At 38.2% G+C, this 20997-nt stretch overlaps 1 protein-coding gene across 1 annotated transcript in view; it reads right to left on the bottom strand.

Annotated features, from left to right (window-relative positions):
* Positions 1–999: 999 nt before the first annotated feature.
* LOC107681349 (rhotekin-like) overlaps positions 1000–20997 on the bottom strand; it is a 61648-nt gene continuing 41650 nt past the window's right edge. Inside the window, exons 2-12 of the mRNA XM_016477628.1 lie at positions 11911–12110; positions 10116–10204; positions 8454–8468; positions 7635–7752; positions 6851–7075; positions 6193–6287; positions 5489–5595; positions 5268–5396; positions 3373–3538; positions 2974–3078; positions 1000–1146 (exon numbers count right to left, since the gene is read on the bottom strand). Coding sequence (XP_016333114.1) covers positions 1052–1146; positions 2974–3078; positions 3373–3538; positions 5268–5396; positions 5489–5595; positions 6193–6287; positions 6851–7075; positions 7635–7752; positions 8454–8468; positions 10116–10204; positions 11911–12110 — 1344 coding nt within the window. The 3' untranslated portion in view covers positions 1000–1051. The remainder of the gene's footprint in view (positions 1147–2973; positions 3079–3372; positions 3539–5267; positions 5397–5488; positions 5596–6192; positions 6288–6850; positions 7076–7634; positions 7753–8453; positions 8469–10115; positions 10205–11910; positions 12111–20997) is intronic.

Here is a 20997-nt window from a genome sequence, read left to right as displayed (position 1 = left end):
ACACTACCGTTCAAATGTTCAATAAGGGTTTAAGATATTAATACTTTAATTTAGCAAGGGTGCATTAAATAGATCAAAAATGGCAGTAAAGAGAGCGCCAAATCAGCATATCAGAATGATTATGTAACGATGTTGAAAATTCAGCTATGCCATTACAGGAATAAATTACATTTAAAAATATTTTAATATTAAAAATGTTTTGATCAATTTTTTTACATTTTTGATCAAATTAATGCAGCCTTGATGAGCATAAGCGACTTTAAAAATCTAATCGACAGCAAACGTTTGAACGGTAGTGTATTTGCCAGCCTCAATGTGAGTGATGATAAATACTCAGCAGATCTGAGCTTTCTAAAGCACATATCTAAAACAGCGCACACAGACACAACGACTGGCCAAAAAGTACTTACAACACCAGGACAACTGCTTCAATCCAGTTTAAAACCACTTTACCAGGAGTCTGTCTCACATAAAACATCTACACTCTCCAAAGATCCAAAATAATCAGCTTTTCATTAAGAGACCATGTGTAATGCTATGTATTAGTAGTGTATTATATAACTAATAGTACTGAATTCCCATTGCTGAGGCTCCTTTAAAAGGCAGAAGAAAAAGTTCATTTTTCATGTTGATCTTATTATGTTAAGAGAACGCAATGACAGACATTGAGCATACATGACCTCAGGTATTGCAGTTTTTTCCAGGGGGACACAGGAAGTTGTGATGGCTCTGACAGTAATCGGAGGAAGTGTGACCACTACACCTGACTCTGCAGCCAGTTCCTGGGGTCTAGCTTAGAATAAAAAACAATTTAAAAGAAGTATAAATTAAAACCATGAATATACAGCAATCTATTACGGTTTCATCTAATACCTAACAACAACAACAATAATAATAATTTAGCGCATTATTCATTTAATTTATATTAAGGTTAGAACTATATTTGAAATTTACATCAAGTAAAAGTTGTTGGTCACATGGGCGACAAAAACGGTTGGGATCACGTGGGCCAGTAGAGGGTGGGGTCAGGTAACTTCTCATCAGAGTTACTTCACCTGTCATTGTAATAGGAGGAGAGCAGAGCTCGGATCTCAGCAGAGACAGCGTTATCCTGCAGCAAAAGCCCCTCACCGGATGCAGGGGCCACTGAGGAGGGGGAAGCCAGCAAAACACACGAGGGGCCAACAAATGCAGGGTTGTGGGGAGGGCACGGGAATGAGTGTTTATATATCAACCAAATAATGATACAGTGGTTGGGGAATGTATGGGATGGATGTTTGGATTACAAATGTAAGGCATGTAACCAGGAAAATACCAGAGTGTATGAAAAATCAATAGGAACAAAGTGAAAGAAGAGAGAAAAAACAGACAAGAAAACAACAGTGAAGGGACAGACATAAAAACCACAGAGAAAATAAGACGGAAAGAGAAAGAAAAGACTGTCAGTTTGTCAGAAACAGCCGACTTTCCATTCAGCAGTTAAAGGAGATAAATTGATAAAGAGAAAGACTCAGATCTGACAGAGGACGAGGACATGCAGTTCAATCCACACATTAATGTTAGATTCACAGGCATATCTGTGCTTGTGCATGATTTCTGTTATTACCTGTATGGCTCTATTGTGTCGCTTGGCTTTATTTTGTGACAATCCAGAGCTTCAAACTCTGCTACAGCCTCTGTAAATGTGTAAAAAGGTGTCTGAACACACTCACCCATCTCATGGTACAAGGAGCCCTGCTTGGGTGTGACTATGGCAGGTTTGCGTGGGGAAGGCAGCTCAATCTTCATCAGGTCATCACAGCACTGCCTCCACTGGCCTGTAGAGGGAGCAAGCAGCTTAGTCAAACTTTTCTGGCAAGCGCATTGAACTCACAATCAGGCCAATGAATTATATCACCTGGCATAATTTATGTATTCAATTTTTTTTTAATGTATATAAGTGAGCATTGTGTGTTTCAGCATATTGCTGTTGTCACCATTTCTCAAAAGCAGAAAGCCACTCAAGGGCAGACATAAAAATGATTTTAACACAGTTAAGGGTTTTTTGCTCAGTAATGTACATCTTTGTGTGGCTTATGGCTTTATAGTAAGTTTAGAATTCATGTACTCACTCATATCATAGAACTGCTGCCAGAAGGCCTCCATCCAGCGCTGTGTCTCTTCTCTGCTGTCTGCAGCTAGTGTGTGCGTCACCTCCTCTCCTCCATACTGGTTAGTGATACAGATATTCTGTGCCTTGCTGTGAGGATCCTTCTCTGCGGCCCGGATTCTCGTCTCCTGAGATACACATGAAAAAATTAAAATAACAAAAACTGTGAAATTACTAACCTAAAATGATATAATATGCACTACAGACTGGGGTCGGTATGATTTTTATACTTTAAAAAAAAAATGCATCATGGTACTGTTGTGAATGTGTGTCGAAGACTGACACGGAAGAGAAAAAATTTGAAGAGAGTTGTTTTTTTTTGTTTTCTTTGTGCACAAAAAGTATTCTCGTAGCTTCATAAAATCAAGGTTGAACCACTGATGTCACATGGACATTGCATTGCTGTCTATGGAGGGTCAGAGAGCTCTCGGATTTCATCAAGAATATCTTCATTTGTGTTCTGAAGATGAACGAAGGTCTTATGAGTTTGGAACGACATGAGGGTGAGCTATTAATTACAGAATTAGATTTTTTATGATTCTTTGTTGTTTGAAGAACAGCATGTTTGAAATAGAACTTGTTTTGTAACATAAGTCTTTACTGTCACGTTTAATCAATTTAATGTGTACTTGCAGAACAAAAATATTAATTTCTTTCAAATGAAAATAAAAAAAACTCACTGACCCTGAACTTTTGAAGTGTAGTGTATATTACAGTATATAACTGAAAGGCAAAATCGCTTGGCTTTATTTTGTGACAATCCAGAGCTTCAAACTCTGCTACAGCCTCTGTAAATGTGTAAAAAGGTGTCTGAACACACTCACCCATCTCATGGTACAAGGAGCCCTGCTTGGGTGTGACTATGGCAGGTTTGCGTGGGGAAGGCAGCTCAATCTTCATCAGGTCATCACAGCACTGCCTCCACTGGCCTGTAGAGGGAGCAAGCAGCTTAGTCAAACTTTTCTGGCAAGCGCATTGAACTCACAATCAGGCCAATGAATTATATCACCTGGCATAATTTATGTATTCAATTTTTTTTTAATGTATATAAGTGAGCATTGTGTGTTTCAGCATATTGCTGTTGTCACCATTTCTCAAAAGCAGAAAGCCACTCAAGGGCAGACATAAAAATGATTTTAACACAGTTAAGGGTTTTTTGCTCAGTAATGTACATCTTTGTGTGGCTTATGGCTTTATAGTAAGTTTAGAATTCATGTACTCACTCATATCATAGAACTGCTGCCAGAAGGCCTCCATCCAGCGCTGTGTCTCTTCTCTGCTGTCTGCAGCTAGTGTGTGCGTCACCTCCTCTCCTCCATACTGGTTAGTGATACAGATATTCTGTGCCTTGCTGTGAGGATCCTTCTCTGCGGCCCGGATTCTCGTCTCCTGAGATACACATGAAAAAATTAAAATAACAAAAACTGTGAAATTACTAACCTAAAATGATATAATATGCACTACAGACTGGGGTCGGTATGATTTTTATACTTTAAAAAAAAAATGCATCATGGTACTGTTGTGAATGTGTGTCGAAGACTGACACGGAAGAGAAAAAATTTGAAGAGAGTTGTTTTTTTTTGTTTTCTTTGTGCACAAAAAGTATTCTCGTAGCTTCATAAAATCAAGGTTGAACCACTGATGTCACATGGACATTGCATTGCTGTCTATGGAGGGTCAGAGAGCTCTCGGATTTCATCAAGAATATCTTCATTTGTGTTCTGAAGATGAACGAAGGTCTTATGAGTTTGGAACGACATGAGGGTGAGCTATTAATTACAGAATTTGATTTTTTATGATTCTTTGTTGTTTGAAGAACAGCATGTTTGAAATAGAACTTGTTTTGTAACATAAGTCTTTACTGTCACGTTTAATCAATTTAATGTGTACTTGCAGAACAAAAATATTAATTTCTTTCAAATGAAAATAAAAAAACTCACTGACCCTGAACTTTTGAAGTGTAGTGTATATTACAGTATATAACTGAAAGGTAAAATCGGATGGTTTTATGATAAATTTTAGCAAAAATTAAAATTCAGTGAAAAATAAAAGTATGCTAATTTGAAACAAAAACATAGGTATGTTGACCACTCACATATTTATGTATACTTAAAAACAATGCCGACAACTCAGAGTCTAGCACTCTCTATTCTAATTCTATTCTTAAAAAAAAAAACTACTTTTACTAACACTAGTTTCTCTATTGTTTTTGTATTATCTATTTGTTTTCTTTTTATTTATTATACAATTAACTTGCTACGTGTACTGCGTTAAGCTAACTGAGACTTGTCATAGCACTTGCATATCATTGCTCTCTTGTTGATTTTGATTGCTTCCATTGTCCTCATTTGTAAGTCGCTTTGGATAAAAGCGTCTGCTAAATGTAAATGTATCTATTGTCTATTTGTTCTAACAATGTAAAATAATTTAAACTCAAATTTAATGTCATTTATTTATGTGTTGTGGAGCCATGTAATAAGTAGAATAATGTACAGACTGACAGAGTTTATTTCAGAATAAAGACTTGTTGGATACACATTTTACAATTCACATTATTATAACATCTAAAGGATATAGTGTAAAATGTTAGTTTTTCACTTTCAAATTTTTCTTTTAAAACATTTTGAGCTACACAGTTATGCATTAAATTCTTGTTTGAATTCACAGTCATAGTATATAATAGCAATGCCTGCAGCCAAAGCTTTTGCACATATTTTGCAGAATTAAATAGTAATCTCAGTTCTAACCAGTAGGTGGCAGCAAAGCACAAGTAAAGTAAGTGTAGCGCAAAGCAGTCACCTGAGAGCTGAGGAATGTGCAGACTCACAGTGCAGCTCTCAGATGTTAAAACAAGCTTCTTTGTGCTCATGACATGCAGCTCTCTAGGGGCACTGAAAGATCCAGACCCAGTGCATGGCAAACAAAACATCTTTTCATAACTACTGACACAATGAGAAACGTTCCGACAAAAAACATCTCTTTCTAAAAAGAGACAATCCATTTGAAAGAGTGCTTTCAAAGAAAAATATCTCATGATATCTCCAAAAGCAGAAAATGACCCTGATATCATGTGCATAAATGAGCACGCTTGAAATTTCCAGAAGAGGACAGAACTTACTTTGTTAATCCCAATAGTTAAGACAGGCTCCACGTTGGCCTCCATGTCCTCTTTTTGATGATAACAGAAGAGATTCGTTCCTTTTAAAACACCGTAGACATTTGTCCATCCTTGTGGCTCACCTCCAAGCTTGAGAGAAAGGAAGGAGAACATTAGCCAAAGCAAACTGAAATGGAGAAATATGATATTGAAGTGAGTGAGTGCATGTGTTTGCAACATACCTTTACCCTCAGACAGCCACTCATCATCTGTTGTGTCATACACTGAGGTTGAGCAGCCAGACGACAACATACACCGCCATACAGAGGCAGCCAGTACGAACACTCCTCTACAGAGAGACAAAGAGACAGTAACTACTGAGAGAAAGATAAAAAAGAATGCTTGACTTACAAAGTTAGAAACTGTATTTTAAAACCCAAGTAAACAAGCTATTCAAATGACATCATGTTTTGCACCCTATATTTTTAGTACATATTTTACGACAAAGTAAACTATCATCTGCGAGAGCAAGCAGCCCACACTCAGGCCGTAAGAATGTCTGCAGTAACTCTTCACACATAAAGATGGCTATAAGCGCCTCTTATTGGCCCTTCACACACCATGACCCTAACACAATAAATCTGACAGACGTCGACAACACACACACTGCGGGCCTGTCTGTAATTGATTACCTGCAACATGAAGAAAACTAGCATGCCATAAAACTAATGTGCTTTAAATAAAATCCCAGAAGGCATTTGTTGACAGAACTTGGATGTTACAAACTGTTTATCAGACAAAGTATCTCACTTTGTTACTTTAACTTTAAGTATCAAATTATTATATCAAATGACCTATTTTTGCACAGTACTTTGACATGTTTTCTACATAAAGATGTTTCTGGTTACAAAAAAGTTGAGTTTTAAAAAAAGGTTCGGCAGCTTACCATTTCCTGTGATGGTGAGGTCATGTGTGCGGAAGCTATCCTGGACGTGAGAGACATTGAGGGTTGTGTGAGCCAAAAGATGATATTTGGGGCCCCTATAAACACATAAAACCCAATGAGAAAAAGCAATATGCAGTTGATGGTAACCATTGACTTCCATAGTAGGAAAAAAAATACTATGGAAGTCAATGGTTACCACCAACTGTTTGGATACTGACATTTTTCAAAATATCTTCTTTTGTGTTCAACAGAAGAAAGAAACTCATACAGGTTTGGAACAAGTGGAGTAAATGATGACAGAATTTTCATTCTGGAAGTGAACTAATCCTTTAATGGCTGCTGAAAATTTAGCTTTGCCATCACAGAAATAAATTACATTTTAAAATAGCAAACAGTTATTTTTACTTGTAATATAATTTCTAAATATTTCTGTATTTTTGATCCAATAAATGCAGTCCTGGTGAGAATAAGAGACTTTTAAAAGCATTTAAAAAAATCTTACCGACCCCAGACTTTTAAACAGTATTGTATACTGCGTAATGTATTTTTATATCATTGAACATATGTTTATCACTGGTCCGCAGTTCACAGCAATCCTTTTAGCATTTTAGATTCACGTAGCAGCAGTGTGTTTATGTGTGTGTTTCTACACACTTACGGTGCAGAGGGCACAGGCAGCAGGATTGTCGCTCCTCCTCCATTGCTAGTGGGGCTGCAGGCTCCGGGCTCCAAGGCCGCCCTCATTTTCTTTCCCGCTGACCTTCCCAGAGATGAGCTCAGCTTGCTGGCCAGCTTCCGCGGTGTGCTGCCTGCTGAGTAGTCCTCCTCTGAACAACAGCTATACAGCTCCACCCGCAGCTCGAACCCTGGACAGGCCTCATTACTACACACAGGAAACACAGCATGAATGAAGCACTTTGTATTACTACATACATTTAATATCAATATAGTGCAAATGTTTATTTAAATACAGTATATACTACGGTTCAAAAGTTTGGAGTCAGTAAGATTTTTTTTTTTTGTTGAAAGAAATGAATTTGTTCAGCAAGGATGTATTACACTGATCACAAGTGACAAAGACATTTATGTTACAAAAATTTTGGATTAAATCAACACTACTTTTCAAACTTTCTTTTCATCAAAGAATCAAAACTGATAAAAACAGTTTCTACAAAAATATTAAGCAGCACGACTGTTTTCACCAATGATAATAACAAGAAATGTTTACTGCACACTAAATCAGCATATTTGAATGATCTCTAAAGGATCATGTGACACTGAAGACTATCTATCTATCTATCTATCTATAAGTGTATAATTTATATACTTTGATACAAACCAACTATAGCGGTTTTGAAAGTCACACCAAGATTAAACACTATATTTGTATGGAAATAATGTCCAGAAACAGTTAAACTGACAAAATAAACATGCACACTTACAAGACAATTGTGTTGTCAAAGCAGATATCTGTCAGCGTCCTGTCCACCATCACCATGTCTGTGTCAAAGATCTCTCCACCCAACTGAAGCAGACAGAACACAGCACACCGATGCAGCTCTGAAGAATAAAGAAAGACATTTAACATGATTTCTACTCAGAAGTCACACCTGCTGTAATGTCTTCACCAGTGTAGCTGCATATTTGGCCCAGTGCCTATAAAATCCCCCAGAGCAGCTCTGTTCATTCAGGAAACATTTACTCCTGCACCTGTGAGAGTGTGCTGTCCTGCTTTTTCCTGCTCAGGGCAACATTAGTATCTGTGTATTTTTTCCTTGTATAAATTGTAGAACATGAATTATTGTGACACAACCAGTCTTAAACGTTTTTGCCCTAATCATTTCGATGGCTATTAAAATATATGTTGCCATTAACAGGATAAAGCACACATAAAAGCTTTCCCATGAGAGAATAACACATGCATGTGGGTTCCTGTATCACATTCATCAACATAATGTCACCTCTATCAGCTGTTCTAAGCACCTTAGGCAAAACTACATTAGTCACTGTTGTCTGGAAAAAGGTTTCCAGCACCAGTAATAATATTCTGTTTACCCAGAGGGCTTTGCTGGGCCTGAATGCTTCATAAATAAATGTGTTTTTTGTTATCGCGGTAATGCATATACTGAATGCGCAATGTATCTGAGCAGTATTTTCTGTGTGCGTGCTATACAAAGGGTTATTAAGATCAAATATATTCTAAACAGCCGGCACTGTTATTTAACCTGCATATCAGAGTGAAGAGGAAAAACAGATGTTACCTCCTTTATTCTTAAAATAAGGTTATAACACACACACACACGCACACACACGCACACACACACACACACACACACACTCAGTGTCACTCACAGCTGCAAGCAACCAATGCCGGCTATCACTCCATGTCAATCAAAAGAAAAATACATTCACAACACTCATCTGGTATTTTATGCCATGCTGCCAGCCAGTATAAATCACCAGTATAAACCATTATCATACTGGCCCACCCACCACATCAAGACCACATTCATCACTTCAGCCCACCTGGATGAGCTCCTCTGTCAAGGTCTGTGTAACCAGGCTTGTTAATAACGACAGAACGTCATTAAATTAATAGGTAGAGGTTGTTAGGGAACAATTAATATGGTACTGACTGCAGATGACGGACAGCAAAAAACAAAAAACGGAGGCTGCATGTGGGAACATTAGATTGTATGTGCGTGGGATGAACTACATGATAAACAGTCTTGATGCATTTAAATGGAATGATGGTGCATGAGCAGGAATCCCACACAGAATCTGCAGCTGAAGAAAGCATAGCATATTTCTGCAGAACAGGAACGCTGGTCATTGATACAATTCTATGAATGCCCCACCATGTTTGTTGGTTTATTAAACATTTTATCTAATTTCATCACTGCACAGAATTACACAGAATATTGTGTTGATTCCATCTGTGCGGCTGCATATGAGTGTGGTTTACATTAGTGTGCATGTGATTCTGAAGTAGGAGTATAAGGTCCTCCATAACCTCTTCATAATGACGTCATAATTACAGCATTTACTGAGTTTCAGCCCTCTAGGCCCCTCACTGTGGGTCTCAAACACAGATTGCCATGGGTGCAGTTGATAGCACTAGGTGTTCAGAGGGGGGGTTGGCTACTCTAAAAGATCCAGACAGTGAGGAGGGGAGGAGGACTCGTAAAAGAAGCCCCTAGAAGACTCGGACACAGGCGCTGATATATAAAACAGCAGGGGTGTGATTTAGTGCTCAGACACCCATATAAACAGACTGGTTTGCATGATTTACGCACAATAGACAGAATCAAAACCAGAGAATAACATGATATATAACATTCTCTGTTTATATATACCATTCAAAAGTTTGGGGTCAGCAACATAATTAATGTTTTTGAAGGATGTCTCATGCTTACCAAAGCTGCATTTATTTGACCAAAAATATAGTAAAAACAGTAATATTGTGAAATATTATTACAATTTAGGATAACTGTTTTCTATTTTAATATGGTTTTAAAATGTAATTTATTCTTGTGATGGCAAAGCTGAATTTTCTGCAGCAATTATTACTCCAGTCTTTATTATCACACGATCCTTCAGAAATCATTCTAATATGATGATTTGGTGCTCAAGAATCATTTCTTCTTATTATCAATTTTGAAAACAGCAGTGCTGCTTAATATTTTTGTGGAAACTAATACATTTTTATCAGGATTCTTTGATGGATAAAAAGTTCAGAAAAACAGCATTTATTTAAACTTCATAGAAATCTTTTGTAACAAATATTACTACTGTCCCTTTTGATTTACTATGGCACTTCTGATGTGATAGTTCTTTAAAAATCTTATAGACCCCAACATTTTGAACAGTACTGTATATATATATATATTTTTTTTCATTAATTTTCATAAATTAATCATTACTGCCTGAATTCTTTTCTGTGAACATACCTGAAATGGCTACTTTGCCTTTACATGGGGATCGGTCATCCATTGGACCTGCATCAGAAGACCTGAACACAAACAATAAGATGAAGTGAAAGTGACGTGACATGTGGCCAAGTATGGTGACCCATACTCGGAATTAGTGCTCTGCATTTATCCCATCCAAAGTGCACACACACAGCAGTGAACACACACACACCGTGAGAACACACACCCGGAGCAGTGGGCAGCCAATTTTTTGCTGCGGTGCCTGGGGAGCAGTTGGGGGTTCGGTGCCTTGCTCAAGGGCACCTCAGTCGTGGTATTGAAGGTGGGAAGCGCTGTACATTCACTCCCCCCACCGACAATCCCTGCCGGTACGAGACTCGAACCCGCAACCATTAGGCCATGACGTCCCCATACAAACGTGCACATTCACCCCCCCCACCGACAATCCCTGCCGGTACGAGACTCGAACCCGCAACCATTAGGCCATGACGTCCCCATACAAACCACAATGCGTAAAATGATTCAGTTATAATTAACGCTGAAGTGGTCAGACAAATAGATAGTCCTACTCCAAATGTATAATATTGATTGAGCCAATGTTGTTGTGTCAGGTTGTGTGCTCAAATAAATAAAGCAAATGTACTGACATCTATACATAGGTTCAAGATGACAGTACAACAAGTTATTTAACCTAAAAAGGTCCTAAGTACAATTGTCTCTACATGGTAAACTGGAATACAAAAAATATTTTTTGAAAACATTACACACTTCACCATTTAAAGGGATAGTTTACCCAAAAATGAAAATTGATTTGTGTTCCAAAGATGAACGAAGGTCTTACGGGTTTGGAACAACATGAGGGTGAGTAATTAATGACAGAATTTTCATTTTCCAAACCCGTAAGACCTTCGTTCATCTTCAGAACACAAATTAAGATATTTTTGATTAAATCCGAGAGCTCTCAGACCCTCCATAGACAGCAACACAACTGCAATGTTCCCAGGTCCAGAAACATAGCAAGAAGATCGGTAAAATAGTCCATGTGACATCAGGGGTTCAACTGTAATTTTACGAAGCTACGAGAATACTTTTTGTGCGCAAAGAAAACAAAAGTAACGGCTTTATTCAACAATTCTTCTTCTCATCCCGTCTGCAGCAGTGCGCTATTGTGGAGAGTATCACGACGCATGCGCATGCTTTCGGTTCATGTAAACAACGCATGCACATGGTGCTGCTGCTTACCTAATACGCACATGCATCAGCCCGTGCATGCCTTGTTTACATGAATGCGTTGTTGAATAAAGTCATTATTTTTGTTTTCTTTGCGCACAAAAAGTATTCTCGTAGCTTCGTAAAATTACGATTGAACCCCTGATGTCACATGGACTATTTTACTGATGTCCTTGCTAAGTTTCTGGACCTGGGAACATTGCAGTTGTGTTGCTTTCTGACCTCAACACTATTTTCTGCTGTCATGTGTATTGTGGCTGCCCGATTTGCTCTCCTTTAATCAATACATGCTATTTTTAGTAAGAGAGCATATAAGTGTTGGATTTTGTCTGTGCTGAAGTACTGGTCAACAGATGGTCAAACTGCAGTTATTAGCAGTGGATGAAACTTTATATTTGCTACCGGTGCTGACAGTATAATAGACATGCCTGACCCCAAGAAACTGGCCTATTATCTAATTTACCTTTTATAAAGCACCACAAACATCAGAGACACCCAAAAATCTAATTTCGTTTTACCAAACTTTGTACTAAATGAATCGAAAGTGACCGCTGACCTGCGTGCGACCCGTTGCATGACTTGTGCCTCCTTCATGCGCTGCAGCTCTGACATGTAGGCCATGATGCGGGCGTTGCAGGTGAGGAGACTCTTGGAGGCCTCCAGTGCCTGGTCCCTCTGAGAGCATGCGGCCAGCAGTTTACAAGCACCCTCACGCATCCGGATCTCATAGTCGATCTTCTTCTGGATGTCGCTGTCCTGAAAAAAAAAAAAAAACAGAGGCTAAACTCAAGCTTATTCCCAGGATTAGGCCTAAACGTTTTACTCAACTAGACATGGAGGATTGATCTCATACAATAAAATAAAATTAAATAAAACCTGCCACATAAATATTTTAGGTTAACTGCCATGTCTCCAGGGCCTTGAGATGATTTATTAGGAGTCAAACAAGACAGTCTTCAATAGGAAAGACATCAGAGAAACTCAACATGAAGACAAACATGTCTTTTTCCTCCGCTTTACGTATTAGAATAGATAATTAAAATATATTAAAATATTAAAATAATCTCTAATAAGCACAAATGCCCAAAGTACGCTAATAACACACTGAAGAAGTGTCCCATGTGTCACCCAGAACTGCACAGAGGTCACACCCCAGTCACAAGACCGTCTGCTCCGTAATGGACTGTTCCAGCTCGCTGTGTCTCAATGCAGTGATGTATAAAATTGAACATGGGGGTTAACAAGCTGGAAGAGATGCTCTGACCTCTTGACTTCAGTTTACCCCCAAACAACCAGAGAGCAGGACGCTGAATCATTCACACATGAACTGAAAGGGGCAAACTTTTAGGATGTGGTGCTATATCTAGCATTTGAGGGGAGGCAGAGCATCTTTTAAGGGTCCCAGTTTCTCAGACTGAGGCTGGATTATGAAGCGCAGGCAGAAAATAAGAATAAGGATGAAGAAGGAAACAAAATGAGGAGCTTGAGGAGAAAAGAAGAAAGATAGAGGTAGGTGTGACTGAGGATTTCCAATGGGCGAATAACCTACTGTCATTTAAATTGACTCTGGAATGGGATTTAGCTTTAAGTCTACATGAAAATGAATGAGGAGGAGAAAAGGGCGGAAAAGAGCAAGTCAGCACAAAGCTTAAAATAGAGAAACAGAAGTCAGTCTAAGCCATAGCTCTTGATAAGACGACACGTTAAATTTGACAAGCAAAAATGAAGCTGTGAGGGACATATGTATTTTCAGTGTTTGAAAATAATCAACATGTGCACTGATTGTACTTCCATCTATCAAGGTTTATTTTGTTTCTCAAATTAAAGATGCCTTCTAATCTCTGACGAAACAAGGTAATAACCTTGAACCACTGAAAAACAGTATGTTGGTCACTTTTTCTCAAGTGACATAACTCAGACCCTCATATGCTTCGCCCTTCTGCCATCCACTGGGGCTCCTGTTGCCATGGCAACACCCCAAAAACCCTCTTTTGTGTGCAAGTTTCAGAACCTCATTATAACCAGGCATCAATTAAGACAGCACCTCTTTTTTGGTTCTCCTTTCAAAGGAAAACATGGTTTGCTGTACAGCTCACTGCAACAGATTGTATACTGTCAAAAGATGGACTAGGTGAGCTTCAAAAGCAAAAACTCCTGTGGAAGGCTGAGCACAACAAACCAGTCATGACCATTTAAGATTCTTAACAGACTCTAGACAGAGCTCAGGGAATTACGGCCACCATCCTGCTTGTACAGAGGCAGCCACATATAGAGCAGTTCAGAGAAGTTCACTGCCAACAGCCATCAAAACACTGTCAGTGTGAGAGAGCGCACAGCTGGAGAAAAGAGTGTGTTTGAGAAAGAGATAGATGATCTGTAATTGATATGATGGACAAGTTTGAGAAAGTATAATAATTTTTTTTTTAAAAAACCTGCAAGGAATAGAGTGCATTCAGTTCATTACTTTTGCACTTAGCGTGGAAATTGCTTATTGCTGGTTCTCAAGATAGTTAGGACCCTGTGTTAAACTGTGTAAAGAAGATCCAATATTAGTTTCTTAAGGTTTAATAGTACTAGCAGTAGTAGCAAAAACTGTAGTAATTCTAATATTTTGTTACACAAAACGGTTACTGTTTTTAAGATGATGTAATTTTACGTCAAGCCAAACACAGTCAGCATAGCAAATAGTGACACACTGCATTTCGTGGCTCTGTGTATTCGATTTCCAAGAGCTTGTAACACTCCAAAGAGAAAGGAAAAATTTAAATTGCATCATATGACCCCTTTAACACTAAGGGAGATTACTGAATAAGCGAAAAGGGACAGTATTATATTCTTCAGCTACTTCACCAATTTGCTTTTCACTGTTTCACACAACAGTAATTAACATACTCTTCTGTATTCCTGAACTTTGACTTTCTCTCACAGTAAAAAGAAAATATGGTGACACCCAAAGGCAAAGCACCAATTGAAAAGGCCAAATCACTGACCACACCCACAGACAGACTGGATTTCACTGACCAAGGCCCGCCAGCCTCCAATTAGTCAACCACAAATATGCACCCGCCTTCCCCATCTGTTCCACCCAATCCCAGCGCTCCTCTTTTCGTTCTTGTGGTGCAAGCCGGCACTGAGGACAGTATTGGACTTTCCCATCGATACGGGTGTAAATGTTGAGAAACAAGTTTGGGAATGAGCTATGGGGTTGGAAAGGGCAAAAAGGGACACCAATGACTGAGTAAAGTTTTGATGATTCAGTTTTCTGCAGGGCAAAAGCCAGTTCCTTCTGCGTAATCTAAGATATCCAGGTACATAAAAGATAAGTCATACTAACAAGTCATGGCTTAAGCTTACAAGAATGGATGACATACTGTCTAGCGCAGTGTTTCCCAACCTTTTTTCAGTCGTGGCACCCTTTGGAAATTTTAACAAACTTGTGGCACCCTACAAAATTAATTTTGTCACAATATTTAAATTTCTATCTTCGATATGATAATTTGAAAAGTATAGATATTCGGTACAACAGGAAAGCACTGCAGAATATAATGTCATACAGATATTTTTTCTGTTCCGATGAGCATGAACGGTATACGAGTGGAGCAACTGAGCGGAGCGGGATAACGGATAATACGCAGAGCGCCACACCACGTGAAAGTGAAACCTGAGTGGTGAACTAATTTTCGGCAGCCGAAATTTCGGTGCATCTCTAATTATTGGCGACATCAGAAATGGATATTATATAATAGATGCTTTTTTGAACATTTTAGCAATTTAAAAATATTAAAAAATGATTTTTTTACACGGCACCCCTGCTCTCGACAGACGGCACCCCAGGGTGCCGCGGCACCCCGGTTGGGAAACACTGGTCTAGCGTACACTCCAGGACCAGGGGCCAGTTGCATAAACTGCTTAATCTAGTCTTAAAAGTTAGTCATTTAATATTTTTCTTCAAGACTGGTCATTACTTTGTAAAAGACAGATATATAAAAAGATAAATTGCCCTAACTGACATCCTAAAAGTAAGATTGCTTAAGACTTGGCAAACTAGTTCTTAAGACCTAGTATTAAAGGGATATTTCACCCAAAAATGAAAATTCTGTCATTAATTACTCACCCTCATGTCGTTTCAAACCCGTAAGACCTTCGTTCATCTTCGGAACTCAAATTAAGATATTTTTGATGGATTCTGAGAGCTCTCTGACCCTCCCATAGACAGCAAGGATCCTTACATGATCAAGGTCCAGAAACGTAGCAAGGACATCGGTAAAATAATCCATGTGACATCAGGAGTTCAACCGTAAATTTATAAAGCTACGAGAATACTTTTTGTGCACAAAAGAAAACAAAAATAATGACTTTATTCAACAAATCGTCTCTCCTCTGCATCACCCTGTAGCGCCATTTTGGAGAGTATCCACTGAATACGTTGTTTACATTCAGTGGATACTCTCCAAAATGGCGCCAGGGTGACACGGAGGAGACGATGAATTGTTGAATAAAATCGTTATTTTTGGGTGAACTAACCCTTTAACACAGTGGCTGTGTTTATGCCTCTATATCCAGTATTATCCATGCAGTCTATATATATGTAATAGTTCTGTTATTATAAATAAATTTTCTGTAACTCTGTTATTGTGTAATTCATGAACAAAGAAAAAATATATATTTAGCAAGGTCACAATAAATTGATGAAAAGTGACAGAAAAAACAGATAAGAAGAAGAAATGTTTCTTGAGCACCAAATCAGCATATTAGAATGATTTCTGAAGGATCATGTGACTGCTGAAAATTCATCTTTGCCATCAGAAGACTATTGCAACAATATTTTACAATATTACTGTTTTTACTGTATTTTTGATCAAAAATGTAGGCTTGGTGAGCATATGAGACTTCTTACCAACATTTTAAAAATGGTAGTGTACTGTATATATAACTTAACTAACTTTAGTATATTCCTACAAAACAATCCTCATATCCTTTTTTTCACAACAGCAAAAACATCCTCTAAAAATGTCCGATAAACACCTAGTGACTACAGACTCAGATAATCCACTCTAGAGGCTGAAGAGCTAAATTTCTATGACAACCAGGAAAGATACTAGCATTGTTTGAGAGGAAACAGTGCAGGTCTTTTGGCAGCCAAGCTGCTGTGGGGAAGGTCCAACCCATTTAAAACGCTACCAAAATACTGAAGAAACACTGCCAATGGAAGCTGCTTCGTGTGCAATGATTCTATAGAAAATAACAGCCTCAACAGACAAGCTATACTCCAGACACACAGATTTCGGCTGTTAATACTGCGTAGGCCAAAATGGAATCCTATTTAAGCTGCACAGCAATACACAAGTCTCATTATTAGCGCACAATGGGCCATTTGAGATGCTGTTGTGTATGTGTGAGAGGCCAGGCTAAAACGCACAGTGTGTGACTATGGCTCTCCAGCCAGCTGTTCCCACACAAAGACGAGAAGCTTTCCAGCACAGCTGGTTTTGGACAACTAAAAAGGGTGCGTGTAAATTTACATTTGGGAAAAAGAGGTGTCTCTGTGTGAGTTGCACAGGTTGAGACAGAAAAAAAGAAGGGGTGTGTGCATACATGTGCGTGCTTGAGCTGTGAACTTTGACTATACACAGCCCACATCTGTGATGAAAAATATATTTTTGATATTGTGTAGGTGTTTGTGCGCAATCTGGGAATCGGTGCAAGCAATGATGTCTGTGTATGTTTGAGCTGATGCCATATCTCACTCCACAAGGAGAATAAAGACTACTGAGATCCAAATCCATGGAATCAACACTTCTTCATATGGATAAAAATGTAATATCTCAGACGGCTACATGAACTAGATCTATTACATATATTGTGTGTTTAATATTTAATTCATAGCCTCATTTTCATAATACTAATACACATCACATCCCTTGTCTATGTTTAGGTCATAACATTAGTACTAGACATAAAATGTTATTATATGACAAAGACTAAAGTGAAACTTTGAAACCAGGGCATAAATCTTCCACTTAGCCTACAGTTTTTGCAGTGGTTTGAGATAACCTCACTTAACCTGCTTATGCAAAGTCTGCAGAATTAAGAATCACAACTTGACTTAATAGATCTTGTCTTAACCACAATGTTTTATGCATATTCTGATAAGTAAAAGTCTATTTGTGATTGTCTAAATGAAAATAACTCCTTTATATAATCACATACATTTGTTTGCTCTTTATGAATTGGATGGAGCTTGATCAAGAAAATATTTCATTTTTGTATCAAAGCAGCACTATGATGCAATTACAAACAATAAAATTATAATTTGTTCATTCATTCACTTTCATTTATTTTAATAGTGTTCATTCATATTTCTGAGCAATGAATTGCCATGAATTGTCCCATCACCTTTTGTGATAACTGGATAGCAATACTTAAAAATTATTTTGTGTCAGACTGATTTCTTCTTCAATCTTAGAAACATTGCCAAGTTACGAAACAGGATACCTGTTTCTGATGCAGAAAAGCTAGTTCATGCATTCATGACCTCTAGACTGGACTATTGTAATGCACTGCTAGGTGGTTGTCCTGCATCTTCAATAAACAAGCTACAGGTAGTCCAACATGCAGCGGCTAGAGTCCTTACCAGGTCAAGAAAATATGATCATATTACCCCAATTTTACAGTCTCTGCACTGGCTACCTATTAAGTTCCGTATCAGTTACAAAATATTATTACTTGCCTATAAGGCCCTTAATGGGTTAGCTCCTGCGTACCTAACTAGTCTTCTACCATGCTACAATCCATCACGCTCCCTAAGGTCGCATTTGATTGCAAAGATACTATTTAAACTGAGCTGGATGTTGACATCACTGAATTCAATGATGAACTGTCTTTAACTGAAAAATTAATGTTTACTATTGTCATTTTGCATTATTGACACACTATTTTCCTAATTAATGCTGTTCAGTTGCTTTGACCCAATCTGTATTGTTAAAAGCGCTATATAAATAAAGGTGACTTGACTTGACTGATTTACTAATAAATCATACAAATCATTTTATGAAAAAGTTTAAACCAGGGCTGCCCAAACTCGGTCTTGGAGGGCCGGTGTCCTGCAGAGTTTAGCTCCAACTTGCCTCAACACACCTGCCTTTAAAGGTCCCCTGAAGTGTCTTGAAACACGCAGCATTATTCTATGTGGTGAAGTAATTTCAACTGAAACAGGAATAGAGGGCGGGACATATCGAGCAGCCCCGCCCCCTTTTTAAAATAGCCAACAGCGTTTAGTTTATATCTGCTCGGGCCAGAGCCGTTGAGCTCGGTAAAGCCGTATTTGACAGCCACAGTCTAATAGATTACCCACTAGATTCAATATGAAACTCTTAGTAAAACAAAATAGTGGTCATAATCACGCTGAGGCTGTGTTTAGTTGTAAAAGTTTTTAATATATGCCGACTTGCGCATATGATCCGCTCCGTGCGATCGCGTCTCTGGACAGGAGCCAAAGTCCGGATCAGACTGTGCGCGCTGCCGCGATTCACGTGAAACAACGTGAAACCAGACCTCATTTGCACCAATCGAAAGCATATTTACACTGTCTGAATCGTTCCATATAACCTACATTGTGCACTTCGAGCCATTCACCGTACAGGAAATACTACACTGTGAACAAGCGACCGATCTCAGCCGCAGCTTCAGCATCTATTTATAGTGCAGGGGGCGGGCGCTTTGGATTCTAGAGAGCATTTGATTGGTCAGAAGATTTGATGAGAAGATGAAGTATACGATGTGATGTCAAAAAAATCGTTGAGACATTTTGGCGGAAGTGACAAACTGCAAGCTTTGAATGCTTATATCTTATAAATGCGAATTTTGTCACTGTTTTGGAGCACACTGCCGTATAGATAACCTTAAGACTAACATATTTATACTAACACCCAAAAAAACTTTAATTTTGATTTCATGGGGACTTTAAGTTTCTAGTATGCCTAGTAAGAGCTTGATTAGCTGGTTCAGGTGTGTTTAATTGGGGTTGGAGCTAAACTCTTCAGGACACCGGCCCTCCAGGACCGAGTTTGGACACCCCTGGTTTAAACAATTTATGGAGAAACCCTATTCTAATTATAATACATTAATTCTAAACCTAACCTAATACATACAACTTTAAATAAGGAATTAAACCATTAGCCACAGAACCATAAGATCTGGATTAACCACTGACATGAAATCAAGGGGTTCACTACCTGTTAACATTTGCAAAAACACCCTGTATATTGTACAAAAACACAGGCGAAATCCACACGGATGACAAACCATCCACACAGGCACTCTCCAGTCTTCCTCCATTTCCGAACAGCACTGATCCTCTCTTCATACCCAAACACAGCATGTTCACCTGAGGTCTGATACTCGATGCCCTTCTTCAGCCAGGTAACGCCCCGGCTCTGGAGATCCCTGCTAAACACTTTACAGGCTCAGTTTCTGGGCTAGTGGAGGTAAGAGGGGTGCGGGGGGTCTGCTTGCCTCGGTGACACACTCAGGCTGATCTGTATTCCCTTATGGCTGTTAATCTCAGACTTTGATGCTATCGGAGGGCGAGTGTGGAACTGGTCTCTAATCAGCTCAAGCAGGCTAATTGGCAGTTAAGCACCTCTGGCAGCTCTAAGTATAGAGCCGTGATGAAAAGTGGAAGCAGTGACCTTGAAGGACCAGTGCACCATCAGGTTTTCACCAGTGAAGGTCAACTGAGCTACAGACATACACAGTTTGTTACAATATGTACAATGTTCTATATAAACTACTCTACTGAATATAATGTATATTGGAGCAAATATCTGCTAGTCCCCATAATGCCTGATTTATTTCACCAGTAGGCTGAATTTAAATTAGTACATTATTTTACTAGATATACACTTTTTAAATATTATAACACTGCCATTCAGAAGTTTGAATGGCGTCTCTTATGCTCACCAAGGCTATCTTTATTTGATCAAAAATACAGAAAAAAAACAGTAATATTGTGAAATATTATTTCAATTTCTAATATTGGTTTTCCATTTTAATATATTTTAAAATATAATTTATTTCTGTGATGCAAAGCTGAATTTTCATCAGCCATTACTCCAGTCTTCAGTGTCACATGAAATCCTGAAAAATCCTGAAAAAAGTATCACAGGTTCCAAAAAAAAAATAAAAAGATAAATGAAGCAGCACAACTGTTTCCAAAATTGATAAAAAAAAATCTGCATATTAGAATGATTTCTGAAGGATCATGTGACACTGAAGACTGGAGTAATGGCTGAGGAAAATTCAGCTTTGTTTTACAGGAATAAATTATATTTTAAAGCATATTACAATAGAAACTGTTATTTAAAATTGTATTTTGATCAAATAAATAAGTCTTAATGAGCATAAGAAACTTCATTAAAAACATTACCAATCCCAAACTTTTCAATGATAGTGTATATTACAATGTTATAATGTAATCATAATTTTGTTTGACGTGGCCATTTTCAACCTCACTCTGACCCTTAAAATTAAAGGGGTCATATGATGTTGCTAAAAAGAACATTATTGGGTGTATTTGGTGTAATGAAATGTGTTTATGCGGTTTAAGGTTCAAAAAACACATTATTTTCCACATACTGTACAT

The sequence above is a fragment of the Sinocyclocheilus anshuiensis genome, unplaced genomic scaffold (assembly GCF_001515605.1).
Source record: "Sinocyclocheilus anshuiensis isolate Anshui unplaced genomic scaffold, SAMN03320099.WGS_v1.1 scaffold697, whole genome shotgun sequence".
Classification (NCBI taxonomy): domain Eukaryota; kingdom Metazoa; phylum Chordata; class Actinopteri; order Cypriniformes; family Cyprinidae; genus Sinocyclocheilus; species Sinocyclocheilus anshuiensis.
The sequence above is the reverse complement of the archived record's forward strand: the minus strand, read 5'-3'. Positions and strand labels throughout refer to the sequence as shown.